The 14678-nt window shown below is 42.2% G+C and overlaps 1 protein-coding gene across 1 annotated transcript in view; it reads right to left on the bottom strand.

Moving 5' to 3' along the window:
* LOC112217856 (synaptosomal-associated protein 25-A) overlaps nucleotides 1–14678 on the bottom strand; it is a 42176-nt gene that overhangs the window by 16553 nt on the left and 10945 nt on the right. The window contains exons 2-5 of the mRNA XM_042300927.1: nucleotides 11123–11266; nucleotides 8666–8707; nucleotides 6156–6204; nucleotides 2382–2499 (exon numbers count right to left, since the gene is read on the bottom strand). Of these exons, the coding sequence (XP_042156861.1) occupies nucleotides 2382–2499; nucleotides 6156–6204; nucleotides 8666–8707; nucleotides 11123–11194 (281 nt within the window). The 5' untranslated portion in view covers nucleotides 11195–11266. The remainder of the gene's footprint in view (nucleotides 1–2381; nucleotides 2500–6155; nucleotides 6205–8665; nucleotides 8708–11122; nucleotides 11267–14678) is intronic.

Below are 14678 nucleotides of genomic sequence, written 5' to 3'. Positions count from 1 at the left end.
GATATTTCCTTTCTGTAACATTTCTTGTTTTATCAGAGGATAGAAAAGATGGCTGATTATAAGCCCTCCCACTGAGCTAGTATTTATAGAAATGGACTGGGGCGACGGTTCTCTTGGCTCTCTGACAGCGCTGACAGACCACTGTGGTAAACACACACAGTCAGACATACTGCCTGGTTAACTCTCCTCCTCTCCTCCTACATTCACCCGTCTCAATGATGTTATACAATTTGTGTTGTATAGGCTACAGTTCGGTTATCACATCCTCTCCATGTGCCATGTGTAACTTTCTCGCTATATCTTTCTTTATTTCTCCTTTTATCAGCTAAAAATATGTTTTGGGTGATAAACTCCCGAGTCCCTGATGGGAGTGAATCTGTTTGGGTGACACATACTGTATAACCTCCATAAACTTACAGTATAACTGGACCTATTTGGATATTATGTAAATCAGACATGCAGACAGACCCTCATCAGGGTGAATGCTTTTGATCGACAGGCTGATAAAATATTAAATCCCAATAGTCTTACTAGCGAAGAAGCTTCATTCCATTTGATTGGATCAATTCCATTTGATTGGAATAAGAAAAAAGACACCTACAATAGAGGTTAAATCCAGTGGGTTGAGATTTTTTCTCCAGTTTAAATCTAGAGAACTAGAATGTAGCCCTGGGTTTCAGTCAACCTAATATACTAATTGTTCTAGTGGCTTCCATAATAGTGGTAAATGAATCTGAGGCCCCGGACTACAATTATATGACAAATAACAGGAGTTCATCATGAACATCATCAGCATCAGTATTTCATCATGTGTACCATTACTCTCAGTGCATTACCAGCATGCATGGCATTCAAGGGTCATGCTCTTCCTGTCATTCCAGTCAGTAGTCATTATTGTGTTGGGTGAGAGAGAGAGAGAGAGAGAGAGAGAGAGAGAGCGAAAGAGAGAGCGAAAGAGAGAGCGAAAGAGAGAGCGAAAGAGAGAGAAAGAGAGAGAGAGAGAGAGAGAGAGAGAGAGTGAGAGAGAGAGTGAGAGAGAGAGGGAGAGAGAGTGAGAGAGAGAGTGAGTGAAAGAGAGAGAGAGAGTGAGTGAGAGAGAGAGAGAGAGAGAGAGAGAGAGAGAGAGAGAGAGAGAGAGAGAGAGAGAGAGAGAGAGAGAGAGAGAGAGAGAGAGAGAGAGAGAGAGAGAGAGAATGGCTCACGCATACCATGCTGCTACTGATCTACTCTACAGATGTCAGCTTGTTTGGTTGTCTGATGGTGTGTATTTACATGCAGATGAGGAAAATGTTAAGCAGTCTTGGAATCTTACAGTGGCTATGACAGTATTAGCAACTATAGTGGTTATGACAGTATTAGTAACTATAGTGGTTATGATAGCAACAGTAACTATAGTGGCTATGATAGTAATAGTAACTATAGTGGCTATGATAGTAATAGTAACTATAGTGGCTATGATAGTAGTAGTGTTTACAGTGGCTTTGATAGTAGTAGTGGCTATAGTGGCTTTGATAGTCTGGCAAGAGGAGAATGGTGTTGTTCTATGGACTCTTACGTAAGCGTGCAAACGAGAAGTTTGCTTGGACGAGAAGGGTACTTGGAGAATGGTGCTTGGAGAAGGGCACTGCTAATGAGTTTTGACCTGGTCTGAGTGGAGGAGAGTTTGGTTTGCGGATGGATAGGAGCTTTGCTGGTTGGATGTGTTCAGAGGTCATAGAATGTCCTGTCTAGCATTACTAGTTAGGGACAGGAAGTGTTTGGACATTTTGTGGGTAGTAGTCAGCTTGGCTATTATGCTGCTGAGGGGAACTTGGATACTCTCTACACACGGTATAGGCTAACAGTGCATTGTTGTTAACAACCTCCATGCACTGTTCTGACACCCTGGTTCAGCGTAGGCTGTGACAGATGGGCCTGTGGGGAGCTCCTGAGCCGAGCCTGCGGATGGTGCAAAGGATTCTGGGATATGTCTGGAGGCCTGCCCGGAGGATCACTAGAGCGAGACCCATGAGGACCTGAGGCTCCTGTCAGTCACTGTGTGTGTGTGTGTGTGTGTGTGTGTGTGTGTGTGTGTGTGTGTGTGTGTGTGTGTGTGTGTGTGTGTGTGTGTGTGTGTGTGTGTGTGTGTGTGTGTGTGTGTGTACAGCATGTGTGCGAGACAACATGTCTTGTGTGGAAGTGTGTGTGTGCCTGTCTTATGCCGTCATGGCCTTCTTGGTTCAGGCTGAGTTATTGAGCGTGGAGGTAAGAGGTCAGAGGTTAGAGGTTAGAGGGGAGGAGTCAGTCTGGTTAGAGCTGGAGAAGACTAGCGCACTACTGACCACTATGACGCCACTTGTACCCTGGTTTTAATGGCAGGCAGGCAGGCAGGCAGCACCTACTTGTTACAAGGACAGGAGCAAAGACCACAGAATGCTCCTAGATCGTTCAAATTCTTTTCTGCATCCTTCATGTCCTTATTGATTTGGTCCATTCCCTCCTCGATGCGCTCCATTTGCTCTGATTAAACACAAGTAATTTATCCCCCACAGAACGAAGCACGTGAGAAGAAAAGGAAACAAAAGAAAGAAAGGAGGAGAGAAGACAAAGAGAAGACAACAGATTCAGACAGTCACTGTGACGAAAGGAAAAGAACTGGACGCCACCACATAGTGAAGAACCTTTGGGCTCGTTGGGTCAGTACCTACTTGTTACAGGGACATATGAAAAGGCCACAGCATTTCCCTAAATCTTTTAAACTTTTCTCGGCCTCCTTCATGTCTTGGTTAATATGGTTCATGCCATCTTCAACACGATCCAGTTGTTCTGGTCAGGACAAAGGGATGACAGCAGTGGAATGAATTTTATTGACTATGACAGAAATATATGAGTACTGGGGACTGATTAAAGTCATGACTGAGACATTCAGTTTCCATAAATCATTTTTATATACTAATTTCATTTTACAGAAGCCTTTTAGTGTTGGAAGTTATGTTAAATAAATATTAATGGTTTAAATTGAAAATCTGAAGATATAACCCTTCACAACGTTCGCCATGGTTGTAGCTTCATGGAAACTTAGGGCCAATCTGAAATCCTACCGATTCTACCCTACAGTATCCTTCCCCTAGGAAATTCTGTATGCCGTTCATGGGCAGTGGGGTCTGGACCTGGTGAAGGTAGCTGGTGGGTCCTATTGATGTGGTGTGGTGTGGGGAAGGGTTGGGTTGGGTTGGGTTGGGTTGTGGTAAATTACATTGTCAATTCAGCAGAAAGTTCAGAATGAATGGAAAATTGACAACATTGTCTATGAGGATTTTTTTACTCATTCATTTAATTTCAGTTTTATTTAAATCAAATTGTCTTTAAATGAATGCATTTAATTCCCTGCAGTAAATTAATTGAAAATGGAATTGACCTCAGCCCTGGTGTGGGAGGGGTGCCCCCCAGGTAGGTGGGTGGATGGACAACTCCGGGGTCGTGGTGTAGGAGACTGCGTAGGAATTACGTGCAGTATGTGTTATAGTGAGATGAGGTTGGAAGGTAGAGTAGAGTACGTCAGGAATACAGTCAAGGCTAAGCCCATTGACACTGTCCACCTTTGTAAAATCCCTGGCATGCTTTTGTACTGTAGCAACAACTTAGTCATGTGACCTTTACTTAAACAGAGGAGAAGAAGAATGTAAAATGGAAATAATACATTTATTTGCTAGTGGAACATTACCCAACCCTATATTTTCCATCCAGCTTTCTTTGTTATTTCATTTTGTGATTCATTCAAACCTTGTGCATCAGCCTCAGGCTTCTCCAATACGACACCATCAATAAGCAGAGGTCAGAGGGCAGCTAGCCAGGCTTACAGACACCTCAGCAACTAGCAAGCCGTCCAAATGGGCTTTGTGGAGGCAAGCCTGGAGCAGGTTGACGTTTATTGTCATGAGTCTTGTCCTTGAGGCAGAACTACGCGATTTCCGCTAGATGTGCAAGCTGCAAAGTCAAAATATTCTATATTATAAAAATGCATGATTTTGTTGTGCTTTTTGGACTTAATTTAAAGTTAGGGTTAGGCATTATGGTTAGCAGTGGGGTTAAGGTTAGGGTGATGTTTATGTTCCAGCTAGTGACCACTCTGCAGAGCTGCCTCCAGAACAAGATTCATGATTTAAAAATGCTTCCCTGTAACCCTGGACGGATGGATTGCAGAAGGGGAGAGATAAGTGGATCGAGGGATGACAAAGATATAGAGGGATGATAGAGATACAGAGTGATGATACAGATATGGAGGGATGATAAAGATATGGAGGGATGATAAAGATATAGCGGGATGATAGAGATATAGCGGGATGACAGAGATATAGCGGGATGATAAAGATATGGAGGGATGATAAAGATATGGAGGGATGATAAAGATATAGAGGGATGACAGAGATATAGCGGGATGACAGAGATATAGCGGGATGATAAAGATATGGAGGGATGATAAAGATATGGAGGGATGATAAAGATATAGAGGGATGACAGAGATATAGCGGGATGACAGAGATATAGAGGGATGATAAAGATATGGAGGGATGATAAAGATATGGAGGGATGATAAGGAATGAGCAGATTACAGTGAGTCTGTAATCAAGGTCCTCAGTCGTGGGCTTTCCCCATTAGGATCTGATCACAGCAGTCGAACCGGCCAATCAGAAGGCTAGATTGAGGCTAATGCCTTCCGGCAGGACAATTATGTCCTCTGGTCAATCCAAGCACAACAAACCAGTGGTAATGCCAATAACCCACTACGCACACACTGGTTGAATCCACGTTGTTTCCACGTCATTTCAATGAAATGATGTTTAACCAACGTGGAATAGATGTTGATTTGATGTCTGTGCACAGTGGGAAGTTTCAACTGAACCAGGGTTTAGGCCATGCTATTAGTTTCTCTATATAACATTTGTTATTGGTCACTATCAGGTGTAAATCATGTCTGCATTCTTCGTCTGCTTTATAGAGTAACAAGACTTTAAGGAATATGGCTAACACAGTAGTCCTTTAGAGGAGCACAGTGTGTTAAACATGTTGACTTGTACTGTTTGTTTGTGTGGCTGCGTCTTTTCATGACGTGCCATAATCCAGTGCATTCACAAACTGCATTTAACCAGGGATGATACAAAAGTGTGTTCAATTGTTAGTGTGTAAATCCATGGAAGAAAGAGAATGAATTTTGTTGTTAAATGGATCCTTGGTTTACTTCCCCAACTCTGAGACAGAACCGGTTTTATAACTACACCTTTGACACGTTGTCCTACTGTTCGGTTGGTGACCTTTTAGGGATAAACCCCCATGACTGGAACAATTCACCCAAATTATGGATAAGTGGGCTTCTCTAATTCAACTTTTGGCACAGAAGTATAATGGAGACTTAAATCTAGTAAATAAAGGGTGGTTGTTGCGGTGTTTGGCCTGAGAATGTTTTGAGGTATACTTGTTGTCTTTGGGGTACGAAAGCAGAGAAAAGCTGTTAGCGAAGCGAATGAAAAACTGTTAACGAATCCAAAGAAAACATGTTAGCAAAACCAAAGAATATAAGTTAGTGAAACCAAGGTAATGAAGTTAGTGAAACCAAGGTAATGAAGTTAGTGAAACCAAGGTAATGAAGTTAGCGAACCAAAGAAAACATGTTAGCACACCAAGAAAAAGCAGTTAGCAAACAAAACCAAAAGTTAGAAAACGGAAAAAAAAAGAGTTGTTAGTTTCTTCATCAGGTTTCAAAGGAATTGTTGACCTGCAGTGGAATTCATAATAAAGCATGCATTAGGGCAGAAATTAAAATGGAGGAAATGACTGTTTCAAAGGGGTAGTTGGAGAAAACCTTAGTTATGAACTGGCATGTAATGGATATGAGCAAGTACACAGCAAACAATTCAAACATCAAGAATATCTACATTTGTTTGTTTACATTTAACGTCTAAAAGATAACCATATGAGTTTTTTTGTAGCTTCATCCATATATCTGTCTATTTCAATGTACAAAGCACTTGAAAATAACTCAAGTTGAAATATACGGTAGGATCTGTCGTTCTAGCTAACTACTTCGAAACATGCACTGTTATGTTATTCATCGCTAAACATCAGATACAAGGCTGGGAACGTCATCCCATTGGGTTTCCCTTCTCCACGACACTTACCTCCTTGCTCATCCAGCATAACCAAGGTCCTGATACCAGCATCTTTACTCTAATCCCCAAACACCACAGCGAAGAGAGGTGAAGAAGGAAGGGATGAATGGAAGGAAATAAAAAGAAAGAGAGAGAGAGGTCAGATCACAAAGGGCGGGTACGGACGCCTTATAGAATACAGATTAGAGTGCAAGGCAACATGATTGGAAAACAGGAGGAGACCATCAGAATAAAACCCACCTCAAGCCTTAGGCAAAGTTAGACCAAGGTCTTGCCATTTGCTCAACTTAAAATCTCTCAAGAAACAGTAACATTGTCCGAATCGTGGCAGCCTGAGAATATTTGCATATTCTAAGCGTTTCTGGTGTGATTTTAAACTGGATTGGCCAACCTGTGTGTCTTTGACTTTACTGTAATGGTTAGCGCTTCGGGTTTTAATGTTGTAGGTGTTTATGTTTAAAAATGTAGATATTGAGGGAAAGTGGGGTCACCTGTTACCCTCCTGTGAGAGGAAGTGGGGTAGTATTGATCAGGTTCAGAGGTTATAAGCCAGGGAACATTAACCCTTTGTTTGGTATGACACATTGTAAATATCTGACATACAAAGACGATTGATAAAAAAATCCTAAATGAAAAGCTTGGCATCAGATTGAAAGCTGATAATAATGCCAAAATCGGACTTTATGCCTATTTACGATGCAGGCACCATCTTCTTTCTTACAGCAGCCTGTACACTGCTATTCTATATCTGTGTCAGATCATTTCACCAATCCCAGCAGTGGATTACAGTGCACTTGGAGACCTTGGGGTTCTGAAACTACATGAATAGCCAGCCCAAACCACTCTCCGCAGGGTCGGTAGAAAACTACATGAATAGCCAGCCCAAACCACTCTCCGCAGGGTCGGTAGAAAACTACATGAATAGCCAGCCCAAACCACTCTCCGCAGGGTTGGTTTTCAGGGATACAGTATTTTCAACCTAACTTCCATTTCCCCTGAAAAACAGGTGTGGGACTTTTTTACACCTGCTATGTTAGGTTAGCCAACACTATCCATATTAGTAATCGATTGGCTTTAGATACAGATACAGTATGGACCTCTGACCAGTGTTCAATGTGGCTAACAAAACATAACCCTCCTGATATCATGGAGACTTTTACAGTTCCTGGCTGACTAATAAACATGGAACCTGGTGTGGAGCATAGGCAGCATAAAAAGACACCCTGCCTCCCCTGCCTCTCATTCCTGCCTCCTCAGCAGTTTACAAGGAAGAGAGCATCAAAGTTTGGGGCAAGGGAGAGCAATAAGCCACAACTGCAGTGTATAAATTATTCTGTAATTTAGCATTCCACTTCCCAGAGAAATCCCAAGTTAGTTAATATGACTCCCAGGGGAGTCTTCTTGGCACAATTGAATACGATCCCCATAGTACACTGCACTGAACCCCTCAGCTTGGCTCAGCTTGGTTCGATACTATCACCTTATGCAAACCGTATGGATGGAGATGGATACCCCTGGATTCTATCATTATGTATTTGGAAATGCAGATCCATTTTTGATTGTATGAAAAAGAGAATTTGCTCACCTACATATTATGACGACAGAGAGAGAGATAATCACTTTAATAAAATAGAATCTGTGTTCTTGACCTGTGGGGTGATAGACTCTTATCGCTAATCATCTGATTGATCATCGCAGTCTAACTGTCCCTCTCTTCGTCTCTTGCTCCCTCTCTCCATTATCCTCCATTTTCTCTTTTGTCAGACAGTCCCCCCCTCTATCTTCACCTACACTTGACTGTTTGTCATGTCCGAGGTGCTGTTATCCTTCTCTCTCTCCCCTCTCCCCTCTCTCTCTTGCTCTCTCTCTCCCTCCCTCTATCTCTCCCTCTCTCCCCTCTCCCTCTCTCTCCATCTCTCCCCCTCTGTCCATCTCTCCCTCCCCCTCTCTCCCTCTCTCCCTCCAGTGATGACAGGGAGGTGCTGTGCTGTGCTATTTGGTGAGATATATGAACTGATGATCAATATGACCTTGAGATATGCAGCACAAGGCTGTCATCAGAGACCTGTTATCTCTCTGTTCTCTGTTCTCTCCCTCCCTATCCCTCTCTCTCTCTTCTGATCTCTCTCTCTCTCTCTTCTGATCTCTCTCTCTCTCGCTCTCTCTTCTGATCTCTCTCTCTCAGTCTCTCTTCTGATCTCTCTCTCTCTCTCTCTCTCTCTCTCTCGCTCTCTCTCTCTCCTGATCTCTCTCTCTCTCTCTCCTGATCTCCCTCTCATCTCCCCTCTTCTTACCAAGATAACATTTCAAAACTAATTTAACACTCTCCGACTGATATATTTAACACTCTCCGAGTTAAATGTGCTCCAGTGAATTTGCTGTGCCAGGCAGATCCTGGTTCTGCACATGTAAGAACACACAGTGCATGTCTTACCCATGTTAATATCATGCACGGCTCGGCATTGTATTCTGGCTTGGCGTTGTGAACACTGTAAGTATGAATGGTGTCTTTCTCTTACCTCTTCCACCAGCTGTAGCATACGACGAGTGCTCTCCAGTGACTGTGGACAGAAAGGAGAAGAAACATGAGAACTGGAAAGCATCAGAAGACATGACAGATATGAGTGGAGGTTGAGATGCAGGTCTACTCTAGGTATCACCACATGGTCTACTCCAGATATCACCATATGGTCTACTCTAGATATCACCACATGGTCTACTCTAGATATCACCATATGGTCTACTCTAGATATCACCATATGGTCTACTCTAGATATCACCACATGGTCTACTCTAGATATCACCATATGATCTACTCTAGATATCACCATATGGTCTACTCTAGATATCACCACATGGTCTACTCTAGATATCACCATATGGTCTACTCTAGATATCACCACATGGTCTACTCTAGATATCACCTATGGTCTACTCTAGATATCACCATATGGTCTACTCTAGATATCACCATATGGTCTACTCTAGATATCACCATATGGTCTACTCTAGATATCACCATTTGGTCTACTCTAGATATCACCATATGGTCTACTCTAGATATCACCATATGGTCTACTCTAGATATCACCATATGGTCTACTCTAGATATCACCATATGGTCTACTCTAGATATCACCACATGGTCTACTCCAGATAACACCATATGGTCTACTCCAGATATCACCACATGGTCTACTCCAGATATCACCATATGGTCTACTCCAGATATCACCATATGGTCTACTCCAGATATCACCATATGGTCTACTCTAGATATCACCACATGGTCTACTCCAGATATCACCATATGGTCTACTCTAGATATCACCACATGGTCTACTCCAGATATCACCACATGGTCTACTCCAGATATCACCATATGGTCTACTCCAGATATCACCATATGGTCTACTCTAGAAGCACCACATGTTTGTTTGTGAAATACTTAAGATACTTAAGTACTTGAGGTACTTAACTGTTACCCATAAATGATTGATATTGAGATAAAAAGGATTGCATTGGACATTTAAGGTTAAAATAAAAATATAATGTTGTGTATCAGTAGGGTGAATTGTTACAATGACCATCATGGAAATGACAGAACTGTGATGTAGCTACAGAGAGTCAGTTATAAGATATGTTTCTTTAGAGGCACAAAAAACACAAAATCACAATTATGCACAATCATGACAATACTGTGCAAACAATACATTTAAAAGGTTTGGAAGCATTACTGAACTTGTGTTTTAAATACATTTGTATTTAAATAAGATTAAAACAGTGCTTATATTTATCAGTATCATTCAAACTGTTGTAAACCATGTTGTAAAATAACTGCATATACTCTACATTGAATGCTTGGGATCAATTTCCCAACCCCCTTTTCAACCTCTTCTACTGTTGGCCAGCTAGCAAGCTAGCGAGCGATAGCGGCATGCTCCAATTTTCTCTCTACATAGAGATCATTAGGCATGTGGCTGTGAGGCTCTGGCTGTACTGGGGTTGCGGGGTTTCTGTGGGAGCTGTGATATCTTATCCCTTTTGCATGGCTGCAGCTCGGATCCGCTCTGTGAGGCAGCTCACTGCATTGCTGAGCCCCCGGGGATGGGGGAGGGAGGAGACACAGCCCGGGCTCACAGGCTGAGCCTCAACGCTGTAACGTTTACATTTCTCCCCCACTCCCCCACACCCATCAGAAACCAAATGACCACCACTATACTCTGAATCTCAGAGATACAGCTTCAAGATGGCCGTTGTGTAAGAAACGTCTCAAGGTGAAATGTTGTTTAGCATTAGCGACGTGATTGGACACAGAGAGAGAGGAAACTGTGATTGGAACCACCATTTTATGTCCTGGTTGTGTTGCATGTGTGTGTGTGTGTGTGTGTGTGTTTAATATTCTGCTCAGCTGTGAAAGTGTGAGTCATCGGAGAGGCAGGAGAAATGTGGGCTAGGCTGCTGCAGGCTAGTATGGAGGCTGCTGGCAACACACACACACATACAAACTAACACACACACACTTCACCGTTACATAAAACTGGATGCAGTTGGACCCTCCCTCCACCTGACACACAGACCCTTGCATCGAGCAGCGAATGAGGCCAACAGCACATTACCCTTCTCTATAGGAGCTGGCTGCTCTCAGGATGAGGTCATCTAGCGGGCCATCTTATGGTAATGTGTGACACTGTAACGTGTACAGTCATTTGAGGTGGAAGATGTATTTAACTGGATCTGTGGATTTTATGTCAAGTGGAGAGTGAGGAATGAGTTTATCATCAAATCTACAGCTAAAGCATACACCTTTTATTCCAAGCTCATCTTTTCATATTTGTTTTACGTGTAGTGGTTGCATATGCCTATTTCTGGATGATTTTCTGTGTACTCCCTGAAGGCTTGAGTGTCTCTCACGTGTCTATAAATCTGTTGAAGATGTGGTAAACAGTAGCATGGGTAGGGGTTGTGTTGCTCACCTCATCTCCAAGCTGGTCGGCGCGTTGCTGCATATCCGACAGCTCATTGCGCATGTCCAAGTCTTCAGCCATGGCTACTGGCTGTATGGGGTGGAGTTGGTCTCCAACTGGAAAGAATAGATCCTACTGGGAGGCCGGGGAAGACTAGAGGAGGAAAGGAGACACAAAACAACAAATGTTATCATGCTAAGCTAAATAACGTCTTTTAGCACGCTAAGCTAGACATTTTATTTAGTCTGCTAAGCTAAACGACAGCCTTTAGCATGTTAAGCTAAACAAGGATGTTCCCAGAGCTAAGGTTACGTTCCAATTGACATACTAGAATACCACTTAGAATGCGTGCCAAATACATTGCTTCAGTGCTAGTGTAGATATTTGTGTCTTTTTAGGAAGCGTGCCCACATCATGTCATTTTCTGAGATGTGTTTTGCCCAATGCCACAGTAATTAACCTACACGTCAAAGGTGAATCTACCCCCCCTCTATTTTCTTGGATCTCAGGCGAATGAACGGCAGGCGCTTTCTATCTGCAGTCCCTGGCGCAGTTAGAACCCAGTATAGTAGAGTATTAGTGACTGCAACAGCATTTGTTCCACTGAATGATAAGGAAGTGCGCAAGTCATTGATGTTTGCAGAATGATGGCAGTCTTAGAGAGTCAAGTCGAAGGGATATTGTGGGTTAGCTAGCTCAAACACTGGACACTGTAAGCCTGTGCTGTGTTTCCCTGTGGGCCAGAATCATTAGAGGTTCAGTCATACAGTAGACAGCAGTGGAGGCTACTGAGCGAAGGACGGCTCAATGGAATGGTATCAACCACATGGAAACCATGTTTTTGATGTGTTTTGATACCATTCTATTGACTCCATTCCGGCCATTATTATGAGCCGTCCTCCCCTCAGCAGCCTCCACTGCCAGACTGGGGTTTGATCTCTCCTCAGTAGCACCTACTCACATTCACTGAGGGATTGACGATAGTCATTGTTTACCTTGCTAAATATAATAGAGGGGCAATCGTATCGGGATGCATGTGACAGAATATATGTACCCTTCACAGTAAGGCTCCGCTGATTACTATAATAAATCATCTTTACAACCTAACAACCTAACAACATCGAAATCACCAACGTTAAAGTTATGTGTAGTAGTGTAAAATATTATGTGTCAGAGAGTGTATCATCGTTCGTGACAAGGCAATCCAGATTCTATTCCATATTCTGCCCTCCAGATCGTTCTGTTCCCTTGCAGTTGGAGCCTACATGTGTCTTGGGAATCTCACGACATCTGCGGTTGTAACAAGCGCCACATCTTTACTACAGTAATCTTAAAGATGTATTACAGTAATCAGTCATCTTTAGTACAGTATCATAAAGCCATCTTCCTCTTGGTAACTGACTAGGTCATATACTGTAATATTTGACTCCTACATACAGATATACATATTCTCATGCAGAAGTGACCATATTATCATGTTAACAAAATACAGTATCACTCATAACCTTTTTTACAGCCACTGGAGAGCTATCCCACTGGGTACAGACGTCAGTTCAATGTCTAGTTTTAATTTACATTTGGTTGAATTGTCAATTAACGTGAATTCAATGTGAAAAAAAATGTCACTGTCTTGTCATTGGATTTAGGTTAAAAGTTGGGTGAAAAGAAGATTAAATTCCCTGACGTTGATGACTTTTTTCAAATCCAATCAGTTTTCCACCTTGATTCAACATCATCACATTGAATTGTTTTGTTGAAATGACGTGGAAACAATGTTGATTCAACCCATTTTTGTCCCATGGGATCTTTGTACACAAAGCACACAGTATGTTCGCTTTCCTCCCTCCATAGCTTTTCTTTAGACGTTTCCTTCTCCTGCATGGCTAAACATGACCAGCAGCCATCTTGGATTACAGAAATCTCTTACCGACTGGGCAGCAGCAGAAGCAGTGCCTTTTAAATCAAATTAGATTGAAAAACAGGGCATCAACATTTGTTACCAGAGAAAGAAAGGCTTTCATCTCAAACACAAACAGGCTGGATTCTCTCTCTGGAGCCCCTCAAGGCTGCCTGTTATCCCCTCTGCAGTTTACCACTGAAACTAGCACATCAACCAGTCCTAAACTGAGGGGTTCAGAGGGCAACTGGATACATGCCATCAATTAATAGATTTTTAATAATCCAATTAATTAATTATTTAATCAACCTATTGAGTCATATTATTTCATCCGGCTATTAATTTAACATTTTCACAATGGACTAGAAATATGTGTCTGTGAACCATTTAGCTTCTGATCTAAAGATTCCATGAAGCTTCTGATCTAAAGATTCCATGAAGCTTCTGATCTAAAGATTCCATTTCGATTCTGATCTATTTAGATTGAGATCTGATGAGACCGTTGTCATTATGAGTGTGAACTACAAGCCCGGGGTTTATCACCTCTCTTGGACATTGTGAAGACGTGATTCATGCTGAGGGAGCATCCACTAGGGTTGTTGTCACAGAAACATGGATAACCCTTGGAGATGTATGTCATAACTAGTTGAGACTTTAAACACAGCTAGGACATAACCTGACCTACGTACTGTATATGCTACAATACATACACTCCTCGTTACTAAAAAAAGCACTCTATAAATCCAATCCTCTGACTTCAAATATATGTATAACACAAGAGAACAATATCTAAGGTATCATGTGAAAATCTATTCAAGTGAATTACTTATTTGCAGTGCAAATAGATGGGAATCTAAGTGGGAATCAGCAGGTAATATTCAGATAACACACGGAACTCTATTCAATCTGTAATGCGTTACAGATAGCATGCTAGAAATGTAAAGGTCATTTCCTATTGAGCCGACATCTGCAGAGTTTACCGTGAATCCAGTTTCCGCCAACACGGGAATATTACATTTTTATCATGCTGCAACACGATACGGATTGAATAGAGCCCAAGGTAAACATGCTGCTATACAATCAACCTACAAATCTGGACCAGAGAATCAACACAATCAATGTGTGAGGTTGAACGGTCCACGTCCATCTCCACTGACAGATAAACAGGAAGCTTTATGTTACTCTCAGATCCAGCAGAGAGAGAATGGGTTTCTGTCATGTTAACAAGGTCAGACACATTTACTGATTGGCTCAGCTAATTTACTATGATTTACTCTCTTCTGTTTCCCTCTGACAGCTGCCAGACATCTGCCTCTGAGACAGACACGCTGACTTATTCTTTACCTTCCTCGACCTCCTTCCCCTCCCTCCCCTCCTCATGCCCATCCACTATCTAATCTATCCATCTACCACCCTCTTTCTCTCCAAACCTTATCCTCTACCTCCCTCCCTCTTCCTTTCAAAATCCAAAATGCTGGTAAATGTTTAATTTGCGATTCGTCGGAAGCACCAAAAAACTGCAAAGGAAGCATAATATCATTAAAAAATGTCTGTGGAGATGTTTTCCAGTGTCATCCTCTTATTGATGATTCTAACACACATCAGGTCCTCCACCACTGCTCCATGCAAGCCACTGCTAGGCCTAACTGACTATCTGTCCTGATACAA

This window comes from Oncorhynchus tshawytscha, linkage group LG18 (genome assembly GCF_018296145.1).
Source record: "Oncorhynchus tshawytscha isolate Ot180627B linkage group LG18, Otsh_v2.0, whole genome shotgun sequence".
Lineage (NCBI taxonomy): Eukaryota > Metazoa > Chordata > Actinopteri > Salmoniformes > Salmonidae > Oncorhynchus > Oncorhynchus tshawytscha.
This window is presented reverse-complemented; position numbering and strand designations above follow the sequence as displayed.